At 29.6% G+C, this 18,872-nt stretch overlaps 2 protein-coding genes across 2 annotated transcripts; both read left to right on the top strand.

Annotated features, from left to right (window-relative positions):
* Nucleotides 1-2,498: 2,498 nt before the first annotated feature.
* LOC124925827 (nucleoid-associated protein At2g24020, chloroplastic-like) lies at nt 2,499-5,610 on the top strand. The gene is made up of 7 exons (XM_047465938.1): nt 2,499-2,667; nt 2,789-2,901; nt 3,107-3,207; nt 3,307-3,346; nt 4,154-4,225; nt 5,197-5,253; nt 5,341-5,610. The coding sequence occupies exons 1-7, from the start codon at nt 2,586-2,588 to the stop codon at nt 5,413-5,415; spliced, it is 540 nt and encodes a 179-aa protein (XP_047321894.1). The 5' UTR covers nt 2,499-2,585; the 3' UTR covers nt 5,416-5,610.
* A 767-nt stretch (nt 5,611-6,377) lies between these two features.
* On the top strand, nt 6,378-10,872 carry LOC124925650 (3-hydroxyisobutyryl-CoA hydrolase-like protein 2, mitochondrial). Its single transcript, XM_047465716.1, has 14 exons — nt 6,378-6,589; nt 6,677-6,757; nt 6,854-6,922; nt 6,999-7,062; nt 7,366-7,445; nt 8,405-8,488; nt 8,631-8,715; nt 8,804-8,889; nt 8,983-9,104; nt 9,250-9,310; nt 10,075-10,173; nt 10,254-10,355; nt 10,433-10,474; nt 10,539-10,872. The coding sequence occupies exons 1-14, from the start codon at nt 6,485-6,487 to the stop codon at nt 10,656-10,658; spliced, it is 1,200 nt and encodes a 399-aa protein (XP_047321672.1). The 5' UTR covers nt 6,378-6,484; the 3' UTR covers nt 10,659-10,872.
* Nucleotides 10,873-18,872: the final 8,000 nt, after the last annotated feature.

Genomic DNA, 18,872 nt, shown 5'->3' with positions numbered 1-18,872 from the left:
ATAGTGGTAAGTAGCATGTTATGTGGGTGACCCGTGTTCGTTTGATGAAAACAAGCCTTTGGTGAGAGCCGAGTTTTTTAAAAATAAACTTATTAGTGAAAAACACAAGCTTTTATTCTAAACAAATGAATATTTTGCATTGTAGTATAGTGATAAATATTACCTGTTGTCACTTGTGTGATCTGGGTTCGATCTTTGACAATGACGTTAATAGACTTATGGAAATAAACAAGACCTTAGTGAGACTCGATTTTGTAAAATTAACTTGAAAAACACAAACTTTTAATCTAACCAAAAGAATATCAAGTGGTTATAGTATAATGGTAAATATTCCCGCATGTCACGCGGGTACGATGTTAGTATTTTAGTTAATAATTTGATGAAAACAAACAAGCCCTGTGGTGAGCTAGGTTTTTCAAAAAGTAACTTATTAGTGACATAAAATACTCTTATTCTCACCAAAAGAATGACAAATCGTTGTAGTATACTACTAAGTATTCACACATGTCACTCGGGTTTGATCCCCGACAAGCCCTTAGTGGGCCTTCTTATTCTCACCAAAAGAACTAAGTATAGTGGTAAGTAGCATGTTATGTTGGTGACCAGTGTTCATTTGATAAAAACAAATAGCCTTTGTGGTGAGAGCCGTGTTTAAAAAAAAACTTATTAGTGAAAAACACGAGCTTTTATTCTAATCAAAACAATATTTTTCGTTGTACTATAGTGGTAAATATTCCCTCCTATCACTTGTGTGACCCGGGTTCTATCCCTGACAACGACGTTAATAGACTTATGAAAACAAACAAGACCTTGGTGAGCCGGGGATTTTGTAAATGTAACTTATTTTTGAAAAACACAAACCTTTATTCTAAATTTCTAACTAAAAGAATGTCAAGTCGTTGTAGTATAGTGTTAAAGTATTCCCGCATGTCATGCGGGTGACCTGGGTTTGATCCCCGACAACGGCGTGAGTCTTTTGGTTAATAATTTGATGAAAACAAATAATCCCTTTGGTGAGCCGGGTTATTCGAAAATTAACTTATTAGTGAAACAAAATGCTTTTATTCTCACCAAAAGATTGACAAACCGTTGTAGTATACTAGTAAGTATTCACACATGCCACTCGGGTTTAATTCCCGACAAGTCCTTGGTGAGCCACTTATTATTGAAACAAACAAGGTCTTATTCTCACCAAAAGAACAACAAGTCGTAGTATAGTGGTAAGTAGTCTGTTATGCGGGTGACCCGTGTTCGTTTGATGAAAACAAAAATTTTTTGGTGAGATACAGGTTTTCTTAAAATAAATTTATTAGTGAAAAACACAAAATTTTATTCTAATCAAAAGAATATTTGTCGTTGTAGTATAATGGTAAATATTCACATCTGTCACTTGAGTGACCTGGTTCAATCTCCAGCAACGTCGTTGTAACGTCGTTGTAATATAGTGGTAAGTATTCTTTAATTTTACGCGAGTGACCCGAGTACAATCCCGACACAACTTTAGTATTTTTGGTTTATATTTGATGAAAACAAACAAGCCCTCTTGTGAGTCGGGTTATTTTTTATTAGTGAAACAAAATGTTATTATTCTTGCCAAAATAATAACAAGTCATTGGAGTATAGTATTTAGTATTCACATATGGCAATAGGTTTTGATCCCAATAAGCCCTTGGTGAGTCACTTATTAGTGAAGCAAACAGTGCTAAGTATTCATGTTGTTACGAGGGTAACCTGTGTTCGATCTCCCAATAACGACGTTAATAATTCGATGAAAACAAACAATATTTACCACTGTTTGTTTCACTAATAATTGATTCCCAATATTTGTCGTTGTAGTATAATGGTAAATATTCTCGTCTGTCACTTGAGTGACCTGGTTCAATCCCCAGCAACGTCGTTGTAATATAGTGGTAAATATTCTCTCATTTTACGCGAGTGACCGAGTACAATCCCGGCACAACTTTAGTATTTTTGGTTTATATTTGATGAAAACAAACAAGCCCTCTTCTGAGTCGGGTTATTCGAAAATTAACTTATTAGTGAAACAAAATGTTCTTATTCTTGGCAAAATAATAACAAGTCATTGCAGTATAGTATTAAGTATTCACATGTCACCAGGTTTTGATCCCAACAAGTCCTTGATGAGCCACTTATTAGTGAAACAAATCATGGTAAGTATTCATGTTTGTTACGCGGGTGACCTGTGTTTGATCTCCCAACAACGCCGTTAATAATTCGATGTAAATAAAGAAGGTTTTGGTGAGCGCTTTTTTTTTATAATTAATTTATTAGTTGAAATCCTAAATAACATTTGGCCAACTAAAATATAAAAATATTTTTATTTTGAATTTTAAAATATAAATATAAGATAATTAAATAATTTTGTAAAACATTACTTTAAACCAAAATTTTCTAAATAAAGTCCTTTAAAAAAAATCAAACAAGGCCTAAAATTGATCATCTCCTTCACGCTTCAGGCGATGGACTAAAGTTCTTTGTATTCTTATCCGCGCTTCTTCACAATTCTCATTTCTCTCACTCTCTCTCTCTCTCCTCTCCTCTCCGTAACTTCAAATTTCGCAGCAATGGCTTCAGCTACCTCTTATGTTGTTAGACCTCAGTTATCCATCTTTACAAGAAATCACACTCCGTCTTCAATTTCCACCGGTAAAATGATTTCTCCCTTATTTAGAAAGCCTGCTTATGTAACCTTTGTTTTTCTTAGATCCTTCTCATGGATTTTTCAATTTCATGGGACCAAATAGTAATTCCTTGACCTAATACCTAGGTAAATTGTGTCGATACAATTCAATTGCGCTTCCTACTCGAAGATCTCTCCAGGTGCGTGGTTTATTTGGAGGCGGAAAGAAAGAGAGTAATGGTGACGCGAATGATAATAAGGTTGGTTGCTTTGTTTGTGTTTCCTCAATTTTTGTATTTGTTATGCTATGATCAAAATAATGACGAAATCTCACTATATATCATGTTTATTAAGCTTATAGAACATGCTGACACTAATCAAGAACAAGAGATGAAGCAATATGGTTAATTGCTTCTAGTATTCTCTTTGTTTGTTGAGATTTTAACCTGACTTTGCTAATATCAGGCAGGTATACTAGGTAACATGCAAAACTTGTATGAGACTGTAAAAAAAGCACAGATGGTAGTCCAGGTTGAGGCGGTACGTGTGCAGAAAGAACTTGCTGTGTATGTGTTATCAATCGGATAAATTACTGTCTTATGTAGTTACTGTTTTACGTTTAGTTTGTGTTATCGATGTATTCATTTGTTGTTGTCTTGTTCCAGAGCTGAATTTGATGGTTACTGTGAAGATGAACTAGTAAAGGTATGATTACTGTCAAGGATTTCAATCAATACTATTTGTAGTATTTCTGTAATGGAGATTAACCGAATACTGCCAAAATTGAGATGGTAGTGACGTCTATAACAGTTCTTTGAGAATATTCTCGTCTTTATGCCATCAATTTCATTATGATTGGTAGTTTTTCAATTCATTATCACTCTATGCAGAAAAAATGATCATGATAGTTGAACCCTCTATCTTTTCTCCACCCTTACATATACAATATAGAGTATTACAGTTAGGGTTCTTCTTTAGACATTGTTTCATCACTCATAGTCTATCATATCCATCCACCTGAGGTCTAATCCTCTAAATTATACTAACTAGTTGTTGCTTAGTTACCATCTCATCCTCATTTAGCCGATGCTTAAACAGAAGGAAATTTGGAAAATGCTTGGTCATCAAGATTAGCGTCCTGACAAATGGAAGCCTCAAAGAATTCCAAGAATACCCTTGACAATTTTCAGGACTAGTTTACACTTTCTGTCAAGACTTCCCAAGAATATTGGCCCTCTATTAATACCTAACCCTATACTATCACATATTTGATTCAACACCATGTATAAGGTCATTTGAAAGAGGATAAATTAGTTTGGAATTTCTTTGTCATTTCTTTCCTTTCATGTCATCTAGCTTATTTGAGTGGTTAATTTATTTCTCATTTAACATTGTGGTATGTGTTTGGAGTTTCTTTGTCATTTCTTTCCTTTCATGTCATCTAGCTTATTGAGATCATAAGATGTCCAACAATCTAGTTCTCTCTAACACGCCTTTTGTGTCTTATGTCAGGCAACACTGTCTGGCAACCAACAGCCTATGCGGATCGAGATAACTGAAACAGCTATGGAGTTGGGAGCTGAGGTAAATAATTTTTCTGTTTTGCAAAAAGGCCGAATTCTTGAGATTAAGTGAAGTTTATATCTATCATTCCACAACAAAGAAAAAGGAAAGTTGATGTAATCTATTTAGTCTCGTTTTGAATTCTCTACTGGTAGACTATCCTCGCACTTTCCAGAATCCAATTATCTGATTGAAACACATTTTGTTATATGGTTCCATCCCAGTTAGATCACTCCAGCAACTTGACACACTTTTGTTCCAATGATATTACATTTCGAACCAACTGAGCTAAACGAGACTTTACCTCTCTACCTTGCTAGTGATCTTAAGATTAGAGGGTTGTTTCTAAATGAGGTCCTAACTTAGGAATGGTTTGATGTAAGGTTATTTCAAAATAATCTGATCTTGTTTGATGTAAATAGTTGTTGATTTGGGTAAAATGACTAAAATATCCTTAGTATTTGATATTTGAAATTGTTATAAAGAATAAAGTAAGGCTATTTTAGTATTTTAGTTGATGATTTGATGACAGGATATTAGTGTAAACCACATCAAACAAAAGTAAAAAATCTATTTGGCAGAAAATTGTTATCATTTCTTTTGTAGCATGATTTAATGAAAAAATCACATTTTTCATTGAGTCTAATTCAATTGCACCTCTCATGCCAAATATCACTTTCCGAGATCTGTCCTATATGGAAACACTTTATGTTTCTAGATTTGAATTCGGATCCAGATGATATATTGCCCATAAATTTCTTCATTTGTGTTTGATTAACTTCTATTACCAAACGTGATTTTGTTTTAAATCCACTCCATGATGAGATATATCACAAAAGAGTGTTTCCAAATATGATTGAATTCTTGCAACACTAATAGCTTGAACTTTGTTCACTTGAAGCATAATTCCACAATAGATTTGGTTAAGGGATTATACTCATTTATCTCTATTCTCTATGTAGTAACATTCCTAATCTCGTCTTTATGGGCAGAAACTGTCTCTTTTGGTAACCGAGGCCTACAAAGATGCACATCAGAAGAGCGTTCAGGTGATTCTACTTATTTTTTCCTTACACCCAATCACTGCCCTCTCTACAATAGAGATCCCCATTTGATTTTGTCGTGTTAAATCTCAGGCTATGAAGGAAAGAATGAACAACCTGGCTCAGAGTCTAGGAATGCCGCAAGGCCTTAGCGAAGGATTTAAGTAGAGAAATAGTCTGTTCGAAGATGCAAGCAAACAACTTCAATTTTGCATATGATTGTTATAATGATTAATAGTCATATTATATTGTTTTAACTTGCAAATGTTAAATAGATTTCATGATGCATGTCACAGATTTGTTACAAGATACACCTTTTTTACATGGATTAAAGCATGCATCCAAGATCAATCTGTTTTTTCTAAAGGTAAATGTATAGTAAAAAACTTCATAATTTAAGATGTAATTGGTTCAACTAAATGAATTAAATGATTGACGTTCATTTAAAAATAAACTGAAACTGTACATTTCAGAGTTTATTAGTCGGTTAAAAAGTCGATTCATTTACCAAAAAAATAATACAAATATATTTAAAAATAAATTAAAAGACATGAATAATAACAACTTTCAATTTTATTTGATTCATTTACCAAATATATTTAAAAAAAAATTAAAAGACATGAATAATAACAACTTTCAAGGATTTTTATTATCGAATTCAAACATTTTTAATTTAAACATGGTTAATTTATTATCTAAATGGCATAGCAAAATGTTGGTTTCACTACTAATTCTCTGAAATTCGGTAGTCAAAATTCTCAATTCACTCAAATTTGATAATTAAATTAATAAAATTAATCTTTTATTTATAAATGACACTTTGTTTTTTATATAATTTTAATAATAACGAGCATGGAAAAATAATTTTTAAAATTGCAGAGTCTCAATTTGATAATTTGATCGTAACAAACTATTTTATAATAGAAAAATGACTTTATATTATTGTTATTATTATTATTTTAAAATCTATTGCAATTTAAATGTTGAAGAATTAAATTATTAAGAAGGGTTTAGCTATGTATACAAATTCTTATTTCATTTTAATCAATTTTCTAAACCCTTAAAAAAAATGAAAAAGAAAAAAGATTTATATTTTTCTAAGAAATAAAATATGAACTTAAACATCTAAACAGAGTTCCCAATCTCCTTCCTCAAGCATAGTCGGCGCTTCAACCCCCCGCCGCCGCCGGAGCCCAGATTATATATATAGAGAGAGAGTGGCCTGAGTGTGCCGAAGATGCAGAGACTGAAGCTGTTATCGCCTTTAAGGCGTTCATTTCCATCTCTACAAAGACATTTCTCCGCTCTACCCAACATTTCACCCTACGATGTCGAAGAGGAGGTCAGTTTTGTCATACTGTATCGTGAATGATTCAGGAATTCTAAGTGTTCGTTTACGTTTTTCATTTGATTTGATTGTAATCTTCAGGTTATGGTTGAAGGAAGAGCTAAATCCAGAGCTGCTGTGCTCAGTAGACCGTCTGTTCTAAATGCGATTGATAGTTCTATGGTTAAAACCCCAATTCCCACATTGATAGCTCAGTTAGTTACAGAGAAAATGATAGTAATAGATAAGTAATTTAGTTCTCTTTTGATTTATTTATAGGCATCTCGTTTGAAAAGGCTCTATGAGTCATGGGAAGAAAATCCAGATATTGGGTTTGTCATAATGAAGGTAACACATTTCTTCTTCTTCATTGATTCTCCAGATTATTTGTTTATGTTGGAATCTAAAGCTGTTAAGTACATAGGGAAGTGGCAGGGCATTCTGTTCTGGTTCAGATGTAGTTTCTCTCTATCAGATGCTTAATGAAGGTGCGATATCATCTCATCTTTATGTGTAAAAAATGTCCATTGTTTGATATTCTTTGTGCCATTATCGAGTCTGTTTGTCCTGGTTCGGGGTAATCTAATAAATTCACGGTGTTCTTACTAGGCAGTCTTATTGATCTAATTAGGGTTTAGGGTTTAGGGTTTAGTCTGTTTGTTTGGGTTCAGGGTAATCTAATGAATTCGTTGTGTTCGTACTAGGCACAGTCTTTCTTAAAGGCGTAAATATCAATATCAATATCCATATGCATTTATATAATATTGATCTAATTATATGAGTATATGCAGGGAATACTGAAGAGTGTAAAATGTTCTTCAGGACACTTTATGGCTTTATATACCTATTGGGAACCTATTTGAAGCCAAATGTGAGTATTCAATTTGCTTTTAGGTTTTACATGCTAAAATTTGCTGATATATTTAACAATGTGCAAAAGAGTCATGATAGATCTCCAGCAGAAAACAAAATCCATAATAGAGTCTTTCTTTCTTTTGGGCGAGGTAGAGGTTAGCCAAGGCTCTAAATTGTCTTCTAGACCAACATATTTCCCCAATAAGACCATTAGTTTATAACCATTTTTTGTTTAAGAGGCCGCTCCATCATGATTTGAAATTTGTAATATACCTGGCCTTGTTTGTTTTGGGTGATTTGAAGATAATCTCAAATAACCCACCATCCCATCCTACTTTCCCTCATCAACACATCATTCAAATCATTAACCAAAATACCCTCTATTTCTTTTTTAAAAAACTCATATATTTATACCTCTAATGTCATTTCACCCAAACACCCCCTGGACTCACTTTTTCATAACCCCGAACGAACAAGGTTATTTGGGGATAACCCCAAAATAATCCATAAACGAACAAAGCCTATATTACAAATCTAGGATTTAGTGAGAAAATTAGTGAAGAAGTTCATATGAGAAGGAATGGTCTAAGCATGAGAAGAGAAAATCTGATTCAATTTGTTCATATTCAAGATCATTCATACAATGGCCCCATCTCAAAATACTTATAACTTTTGTTTCTGTTTCTGTATCTGGTTTTGGATCCAGATGTGAAACAACTTATAATTTAATTTTTTTTTTAAATATGTTTATATATGTAGATTCCTTCCTCTACTAACATTAATTTCAATATCACCCTCATCTCTAATTACACTATATCCCTATACTTTTACAAATTTCTCCGGTGATTCTTTTTTGATCTCTTGGTTAAGTATGAACATTTATTTTGAGTAGCTGAGTGGAATGTGGAGAACTCCAATGAAATGCATATTTCTAGTTTTTGCTTTTGCATATGATGATAATCTATGGATATACAGGTGGCTATCTTGGACGGTGTCAGTATGGGCAGTGGTGCAGGTATTTCACTTCCTGGAATGTTCCGTGTAGCAACCGATAAAACTGTATGTTTCTAAAACCCTGCTGCCATTTTGATTCCACAAAAGTTAATACTTATAATTGCTTGTTTGTTTTTGGGTCTTCTTTTTCGGGATTCAAATGTGTTTTTGACTTTCTTATAAATGCACATTTTCTATAAAACCGCAGGTTTTTTCAACTCCAGAAGCTCAACTGGGTTTTCACCCTGATGCAGGGGCTTCTTTCTATCTTTCCCGTCTGCCTGGTTATTTCGGTACCTCTCTGAATGAAAAACTAAAAACGTGTTAATCATGATCCAATCTATTTTGATTTTTAATATAACTTCTCTTTTGTGGTTTCAGGTGAGTTCTTGGCTCTGACGGGAGAAAAGCTTAATGGAGTTGAAATGATTGCTTGTGGCCTAGCAACACACTATTCATTGAATGCGGTTGGTTTTCATCCTTAATCTTCAGTTAATGTGTCTGTTATTCATTATTCCTTTTTAATCTTATAAGATGTTTCCATATCTTTTTCCTCACAGAGGCTTTCTTTGATTGAAGATCGTCTTGGTAAATTGATGACTGACATGCCTTCCATTATTGAGAACTCTCTTGCACAATATGGTGATCTTGTCTACCCAGATAAGAGAAGCGTTCTCCACAAGTAATGTCTTGCACAAAAGAATTTAGTGATTTTCCAAAAGTTGCCTTTAAAATAAAGAATGCATTTTTACTTGAACCCATTTGTTTTGAATAAGGATCAGTTTTTAAGGTTTTTAGAAATTTGTTTTGTTTCCATGATTCTTCAGGATTGAAACCATCGACAAATGCTTCAGTCAGGACACCGTTGAAGAAATCATTGAAGCCCTGGTAAAAACTTTATATGCATTATTAGTTTATATATGCCCGAGTTAAATATATTTTTTGATATGTTGGATTATATTATTCAATCATCTTCAATAATAGATCCATACTCTACTAATATATTGGGGTTCAAGCGACCTGAACTGAGTCAAGTATCTCGGGTTCTGTCAAACTTGACTCAGGATTGAGCTTAAGTCCAGCTTTGCTCCATAAATTCTCATTTAGAATTGCTAAACGACCTTCGTTACTTCAAATATGATTTGTCCAATCGCACATAGTAAGGAATTAATGTTGGACTTATTGAGTTGATTTTGGAAGCACCATTTGTATGACTTTCCATCCAAATGGATCACATTTGAAAATAGAACTAACTACTCATTGTGTGCCACACAGATTCTGAAATTTCACAGTTTCTCTGCTAACTCAGAAAAAAATTGCTTTTGAAAATGGGTCCATTGGCTCCTTAGAAAGCCCGATTTATGATTTTTTCAGAAAAAAGAGTATGAGTGTTTTATTTATCACCCTTTATAGATGAATACTATAAGACTCTAAATATGAGAAGCAGAGTCTGAACAACATCAGCAAGTGGACTTTTTTCAAAGAATGGGTATTGAATCCTGATTAGATATTATAGTTAGCAATATAGCTGATTAGGCTAGTCATGATACTTTTGTATTTAACTGACAAAATTTGTGATGTATATTTTTTCTTTTGAAAATGAGAACCGATTATGATCTCATAAAAAAATCACGGATTCTTGTTCCACACAGGAGAAAGAGGCTGCAGAGTCGTATGATGATTGGTGTATCAAAACACTCGACAAACTTAAACAATCATCGCCACTTAGTCTTAAATTGACTTTACGATCAGTAAGTTGCCATTCATACCCAAAATGCAGATTAGTTTAGCAGTTAAGTATTTGAAATTCTAATCAATTGTTTGTTTACAGATACGAGAAGGTAGATTTCAACCTCTTGACCAATGCCTAGCTCGTGAATATAGAGTCTCGTTGAATTGCATATCCAAACGGGTTTCTAATGATTTCTGCGAGGTACCTATATGAGCCTTTTCATTACAATTTATTTATTTGCGAGTTTGTATAACTGTTTTGGATTTTTGCTTCAATAGGGTGTACGTGCACGATTAGTTGACAAAGATTTTGCTCCAAAGGTATGTTCTTATTTTGTTGTATTTTGTTTCGTCATATTATAAGCTGACTGATCGATCTTTGCAGTGGGACCCACCGAGGTTGGAAGAAGTTACAAAGGATATGGTTGACTGTCATTTTGATCCTTTAGGAGAAAATGAAAATGAACTGGATTTGCCTACAGGTTTGAGGGAGCCTTCAGTTTAAGGCTGACCCTTTTAAAAACCATACTTCTTCTTGACAAACCCTAAGTTTTCGGGACATTTCTTTCGTTGATTTGGTAATGTCACGGTTGTATTGTAGTTAGTTATTGACGATGGAGCAAGTGATGTTTGTCTTAAGCTATAACTGTCTGTTGAGAAACAGATATGCTGATAGAAGTTTTTTTTATGAATGAAAGATTAACAACTGCTTTTGATCTGGTAGTGGTCTGCCAATTGAGCAAGTGCAATATTTTGAATGCATCAAATGTTTTATGTTCGATTTTCACTATAATTTTAAATGGTGGGATATTGTCTTTGAATAAATTTTGGTTGAAAACATTTTGACATATTTTCTGTTTGATTGTCATTTCTAACTCCATTGATTTTTTTTTTTTTAAATATTCTTTTAAGTTTTGAAGTAAGGTCAAAATGTACGTGTAGGAAAAAAAAAATGAAGAACAGAATAATTTCGTGATGAATTTTTTTTTCCTGAGCTAATAATACATATTAAATAAATAATTTCATCTAAATTAAAATTTTAAGTAATTATGTTTCATAAAATAATTGTTAGTACTTCTATCCAACTCTCTCGTAATAATTTTTTAGTAAAATAATGATAAATTATTTTTATAAAAGTTGGTCAAATCACCTTAAACTTAAAGTCATTGCCAACCCAGAATAAAATGACTTTATCATAATGAAGTCGATGGCCGTCTGCCTCTCGATTTTTAAGGTAGCGGAGGAAATATATCGATAGTTGATTGTGAAAATATTTTCAGCACCGATCACATAATTGGCGCGGTAAACACTTTATTTATTTTTTCTCTACAAAATTCAATAAAATATTTTATAATGAATTTTAAAAAACCTATATCCATAATAATTTGATCGATTAGATAAAAGAAAATAATAATATATTATAAATAAATATAACATATATTATTTTATTTATGAAATAAAATAAAATAATATATATATAATTAAAGAAGTTAATTATAGAATTAAGATTTTAAAAGAATATTATAAATAATATATAATTAAATACTGTTAAGATCTTAAAGAATATATATTATATTATTTATAAAATAATATAATATAAAATCAAAAGTTAATTATAAGAAAAATATTATGTATATTCTCTTCTTTAAATATTTTACCACTTATTTATATATATATATGGTATTGTAGGTCGAAGTTATTTAGAGAACCACTCATCTTTCCAATCAATAGAGATTGTTTCTCCTTAATATTTCATAGGAAGACAAAGGATCTGATTGAACTAACTCTCATTTTCATCGATACTATCAGGTCTGACTCAGATCACGCGTATTCATATGAGAACTACATCAATACGATCTTATCAATTATCATAGAAATCATGGAAACTATATGTTTAGATTTTGGTATGAAATGTCGCTTAAAAACACCTTAATTTTCCACAACATCCTTCCTTCTCCGAACCTGTGTGAAAGGCGATCGATCGAGTTGGATGATCTGATCAATTACTTTACTGATTGTATAATCGATCGGCTATATATTTAATTTATAACTTTCTTTCAAATCCTTCTTCTTTAATCAACCATCATCAATTTAAGGCTGCATCTGAGGTAATCGCTAGCAATTCTATGATACATGTGATTATTAATAGTCATCGCACAACTATTATTATAGATTGTTGCCAAATCCTTATTTTTTTTCGGATTAGCTATAAGTCAGGGATTTTTTTAAAAATATATATATATATATATATATTTGTTAATTTAATCCTTATTTTTAAATTAAATTATTTCACCACTTACCTTTAATTAGATTAATTTTTTTATTATTTATAACTACATTCCTTATTATTTTTTTATATTCACATTCTAAACTAAACTTTCATTTTTTTTTTCTTTTTTATATAATTAATTTTCACTTATTTAAAATATTATTAATTTAACTTATCACGTATTCTTAAACTTTGTCTTCTTTTCCTTGTCTTCAATAATTTTCTCAGTATAAGATTATATAAATTATATATATTCTCAAATATAAGTTTTTATTAATAGATTATAAAAGAAAATGAAGAAATAAAAGATGAAAAATATTATTGTCATTTTTCAAAAATAAAAAAAAAAAGTTTATCTTCATCGTTAATGAGGTAAATTTTTAATTTAATATTAGTATTTAGGAAAATATATTTAATATTGAAAAAGAGTTGTTTTAAAATTTCCAAAAATTGAAATTGATCTTAATACTCTGGAATATAGTAACATCTCGTTTATCAACAATATGAAATTAAAAGAGCTTATATTAAAATGAGTATGTATCAATCTAAGTTGGATGAGTATCTAAAAACTAAGTATTGATAACAAAATCAGTATCGTAAATTTAAATCCTTGTGCTTTACAAAGTTTCCTTAGTTATAGTACTTTTCATCCAAAAATTCAATATTTTTTTTCCTTGTTATATTTTTTAAAAGAAATCACCTCTTAATATATGCTTAATATATATTTTATTTTAGTAGGGTATTCGTAAATATATAAGGATTAAGAGGTGATTTCTTCTAGAAAAAATAATAAAAAAAACAAAATATTAAATCTTTTGACGAAGAATACTCTAACCATGGAAACTTTTTAAACCACGAGTATTGAAATTTACGATACTAGATTTGTGATTTATACTTAGTTTTTGGATACTCACTCACTTTAGATTGATACAAACTCATTTTAATATAAACTCGTCTAATTTCATCTTATTAATTAACTAGATGTTTTTAGAATTCGAATTGCGTTTAAGAGTATTAAAAACAATTTCAACTCTTGAAAATATTAAATGAGGTTGATTTTCTTTAGTATTAGATGTATTTTCTTCTATATTAATATTATATTGAAAATTAGATCAATAACGTGAATGAATATGAACTTCATCTATGTTTAAAAAATGACAATAATATATATTTTTTTAATTCTTTTATTTTTTATTGTAAATTATTAACAAAAACATAAAATCAGAATAAAAATATATATAATCATAAAACTATAAAGAAAATTAACGAAGAAGTTAAGGTTAAAAAAACTAACATAGGAGAGACAGAGAATGGAATATTGAAAAGAAAAAAAAGTAAAGAATTTTGTTATAAAAATAAAATTAATAACTTAATTGAATGTAAGTTATTGAGAAATAATTTAATTTAAAAATAAATTTACTAAAAATAAGGATTAAATTAAAAATATATATATACTTATTTTAAAATTACTTTTCTTTTATTTTTATGTATTTTTTGTTTATATATATATATATTTAAATTTACCCTCATCTATACTCCACCCGACCTTACCTACCATTAGAAGACGGCCAACTTAACTTATTGTAGGCGAAACTATCCATAAAAACTCATCTGACAACTCTACTTACTATTATTAATAATATTTATTTATAGTGAGACAATTTGTGGGCTAACCCGTTTAACTCGCAACCCACCTTAGGTTGGGATAGGTTGAGGATTTTCAGCCCGCCGGGATGGTGGGTTGTTTTGTCGTCGACGCATCAAACGATGGGTTTTGGTGGGTAGGTCTGCCCTGCCATGACCCGTCTGACGTCTGACCGCTCTACCTATAAAGCTATAAGTCAAATTATTTTTTTTGCCAACTCAAGCTCGACTCGTCTAAGCCCGCGACCCGAGCGGACTGGCCCGTATAGGCCCACTTCCAAATGAGTTGCTAATATTTTAACCCAACTCGTATAAATTGTATGACGGGACAGACTAATCCAACGTGTCTAACCCAAATTGATAGCTCTACCTACTATCTATAAATGTTATATTTGGAGTATAAATCTTCCTTTCATTCTTCATATGAAATAAGTAGAGATATTTTATGGTATTCTGGATTACAACAGTTTCTCCGCCTTGGTGAGCTCTCACTAAATTTTTCTTCTAAGCTTGGAACTTACAAAACTGCAATCTCTTTATGTAAGCTTAAATATACTAAAAGTTTACTATTGAACTCTTGCAAACAATTCTTTGATCAAACTTTATTTGAATTTTTTTTTTGAATTAGAGGAGAACTAGTATGACACTGCACAATTATGGTCCTCCGTTTAAACTTAAAACGCTTACAGATGAAATCGAACCCATAACCTTTTGGTCACTTAAGTCAACTCTTAGCACTTTAATACCTTAATTTGAACTTATATGATAAGAAGTTCCATTTTTGTTTCTTAATGCTAGTAGTAATATCTTTTCTAGTACTTTTTGATTATTCTATCTCAAATCTAACAAGACTAGTTTGAATATTCATAAACTCAAAATTTGATTTGTCCGTAAGCAAATGGAAAATTAGTTGGCACAAATGAATTTTTAAATGTTTGATTTCAGAAATTGGAGTGTCTTATTATGTTACAAAGTACAAGTATAAAAGTGTCAAAATAAATAATTATTTCTCAAACTCTATATTAAACAAATTAGACAATAAGCCACTTGAGACTTGACCACCACAACCCAAACTTAAAAAGTATAAATGCAGATATTTATTTTTTATTAGTCTCACTTTTATAAGAAGTCTATATTTACTGTGATTTCTAATGGGATATCACAATCTTCCAAACTTGTTGTTTTCCCGGTTAGGACTCTAGATGCGATACATGTGACACTTTATTTCCGTATGATTCAAGTGGTGCTTCCCGTGACACTTTATTCCCACCACCGAGTCGGCTCTACCACCTGTAACGTTTCAAACCCATGTACCCTTGCCAATAAGAAAATAGTCTATAAATACCCTTAGCCAATTATTGAACCACCACATTCCAAACTCAAAATGTATATATAGTTTATTAGCCTAATCCTTGTAAAGAGTCTTTATTTACTATAATTGCATAATGTGAGATATCACACATTTGTTTAAGGAAAGCTAGATATTAATATATAGTAAATTGCCATGCCTAAAACTATAATTGCCACTATTTTCAATTTGTTATTGTCAAGAATCTCTTCTTTCATAATAATGGTTTTGATTCTAAATATGCTCGATATGTGAATTTATTTTCAAACTCTAAGAATACATTATTCCATTCTACATTAGCAATGTCTAGGATTATATAAAGTGGTTTATTGTATGGAATAATTTTGTATTTAAATTAACAAAATTAATATACTCTAAATGTTTTAGTAGTGTTATTAATTAAGATGGTGGGTTCAATTATGGTATAAGACAGTTTTTTGTTTTGTTCTACGGAGATGGGGCTCTAGGTGGCGGCTTAGTTCGCCACAACCTATCTTAGTAGAGACTCGTACAAGTTCAGTTCTTACATGAAATGTCATATTCTTAAATATTGATTTCAAGAGTTTAATTTGTGGGAGTTATCTAAGATCATAAACCAAGACAACCATTTATTCTTTGGCTAGTTTTCCGAAGAATATTAATCAAAGAGTTTATGTATATTCCGGATACAAGTAATTGCTTTATTATGTTTTTGGATTGTGGAGATTATTTATCATTTATTTAGAGTTTGTCCTTGTTGAATATGCAATTTTCAGGTTGGATGGATCACATTCAATTAAAGTCATGGTCAATTGAAATAAATGCAGTTTTCACTACAATGTTCTTAAATATTTATTTGGCACGACATATCGAATTAAACCGAGCCTAATATCCGAGTTTCCAGAAGAATTAGAAAAAGTAAAGTAGGTTTGAACTTGGCTACGCAACTCCATTACTGAAACAATTGGACTCTACGTGGAAATTGGCGTATTCTCTTTAAAGAAGTGACGAAAATAACAACATATAAAACAAAATAGATTGAAATTATATTTATTTTGTGTTTGTCTAGATGTTTGATTTTAAGCTTGATTTTATTAATTTGTTTATTTAAATCCTAAGATGATTTAGACAAAAATTAGTTATATATATAAAATGTGGATAGAGATTGGATTGAACTCCAAATTAAAATTGTTGGTGCTATGACAATCATTATAAAGATAGTTAATTTCCTCAGCAATTCCATAGTAAACCTCTATTCTCACACATTTTATTTTGCTTTGAAAAGATGATGCACATATAAACTTTTAAATATTTGGTTTATAATTAACATTTTGTATTTGATGCACACATTTTAGGGCTGATTTGATGTTGGTTATTTTTCGAAAAAATACTTATTTGATGAAAAAGTATTTAATTAAATTATTATAATTCTTATATTTAAAATTCAATTATTATAAAATAAATTTAAAGTTAATTAGAAATTTGGTGAATGAATTGAACAATTTAAAAAGGAAATAGAATGGGATTATATTGATTATGTGTAAAAATTATAAAGAATCCAAATAAAATATCTTAGGGTTGACATTTAGATGGGCCACATATAGGTTTCTTTTCTAAACATTCTTCTTTCAATAAATTGAATGCTCTAAGTACAATAATTTATTTCAAACTATTGGGCCTAGATTGATTCAAACTGAAAACTGACATTTAAAATATGAGAAAACACTCCATTGACCCACCAATTTGTGATGTGATTTGGTTAAATCATTGTTTGTGATATAATTAATTCATCTATTTTATTGCGATGTTTAAAATATGTATAAAATAATTTAAAAAATAGTTATAAAAGTAATAAATTTTTCATAATAAATTTTCTAAAATTCATTAAAATAAAATCAGTAAAGTCAGTCTATAAGTAAATCGTCAATCTCAATAATCTATTAGCTTGATAATCAAAGTGTTTATATTTTTTTTTCTTATTATTATTATTATTATTATTATTATTATTATTATGTTTTGTGATTTTTTTTTCAATGTTCATGTTTTTTTTTTGTTATGGTTATTGTTTTAAATTTTTAATATAAACTATCCATTAAAAAATGGAAAAAAAATATATTTAATATGAATTGATTAGTTGAATGTTTCTATCTATCCCATAAATCTAAAGCTTGTTTGATGTTGGGTTTTTTCAGATTGTTCATAGATTTTTTGTTCCAAAAAAATTTGTTAGATAAAAAAAGTGTATTATTTGATATTTGTTTAAGATAAATTCTTAAAATTAAAATAAAATATATAATATTTTAATTAATGAATAAAATTAACATGATATTAATGAGAAATATTGAAAGATTTTCCAAAATAATATATATATATATATATATATTAAAGTCAACAAAATCCAAGATCAAATGAACTTGGTATTATATTGGTCCAACACTGATTGCCCATATTATTACATGTAATCCGTAACACTTATTTCAAATCAAAATGCAAAAAAAAAAAAAACATTGTGTCTTGTTTGATATAGGTAAATCAAATTTGATTGATTTAATGAAAAAGAAGGTTATGAATCAAATTATTAAAATATTATTAGTATTTAATATTTTACAATATTATTTTAATAAATTATTTGAATTAAATTATAAGGCCAAAATTGAAATATTTGTATTACTCCATAATGACAACTAAATAATTTTGAATATATAACATTGTTCTATAGAATATATTATTATTTTAAATCATATATATTTTTGAAAAAATAAGATAATTTCATTAATTCAAATTTTAATAAAAAAAAATAACTAATAATTAAATCAATAAAAAATTAGCATGGACATTTTTAAAGTAAAAATCGAACTTTTTTTTTAGTTTAAAAAGTTAACAACATATTGAATTGATTCGATTTTTTTTTCTTATAAGAATTGAACCTTCTTGACACTTATGTAATTATATTAAGTAGTTTCAAATTAATATTTTAATATTATATTTAAATTAATTTTATCTTATTTTTTTTAAACATAAAACTTAAATTTGAATTAGAATTAGAAATCAAATTCCAAACATTACATAGTCAACTTTAATAAATAGAATATTACAAATTCTAAAACAAATGACTTTAGATAAATTAGCCAAAAAGATGTCAACATCTCCTGAATTTGGTCAATTTTACCAATCTAAATATAGTTTCTACTGTTACATGTTGTCTTATTATAGATAATTCTTAATAAAAAAATTATATATATTTCAAAATATTTAGAGTTTTTCTTCAGCAATTAAATATAATTCAAACAATGGTACATGCCAAATGTTAGTTTACACACAATTTACATATTAAACCCAACCTTTTGTAATGTAAGTTGTTCAACAACCATCACAAAAGGTAAATTTCTTAGATAATTTTGGTCAATTTTACCCAATCTATATAAATTACATATCTTATTTTAGATATATCTCAATACAAAATCATATATATAATTTTC

This window comes from Impatiens glandulifera, chromosome 2 (genome assembly GCF_907164915.1).
Source record: "Impatiens glandulifera chromosome 2, dImpGla2.1, whole genome shotgun sequence".
NCBI classification, from domain to species: domain Eukaryota; kingdom Viridiplantae; phylum Streptophyta; class Magnoliopsida; order Ericales; family Balsaminaceae; genus Impatiens; species Impatiens glandulifera.
The sequence above is the reverse complement of the archived record's forward strand: the minus strand, read 5'-3'. Positions and strand labels throughout refer to the sequence as shown.

Excerpts from the sequence above, each read along its gene's own strand:
- LOC124925827 (XM_047465938.1), top strand. The coding sequence starts at position 2,586 with ATGGCTTCAGCTACCTCTTATGTTGTTAGACCTCAGTTATCCATCTTT. Across the intron at positions 2,668-2,788 it reads TCCGTCTTCAATTTCCACCG|GTAAATTGTGTCGATACAAT; the intron begins GTAAAATGATTT and ends CCTAATACCTAG. Across the intron at positions 2,902-3,106 it reads GTGACGCGAATGATAATAAG|GCAGGTATACTAGGTAACAT; the intron begins GTTGGTTGCTTT and ends TGCTAATATCAG.
- LOC124925650 (XM_047465716.1), top strand. The coding sequence starts at position 6,485 with ATGCAGAGACTGAAGCTGTTATCGCCTTTAAGGCGTTCATTTCCATCT. Across the intron at positions 8,489-8,630 it reads GTGTAGCAACCGATAAAACT|GTTTTTTCAACTCCAGAAGC; the intron begins GTATGTTTCTAA and ends ATAAAACCGCAG. Across the intron at positions 10,475-10,538 it reads ACAAAGATTTTGCTCCAAAG|TGGGACCCACCGAGGTTGGA; the intron begins GTATGTTCTTAT and ends CGATCTTTGCAG.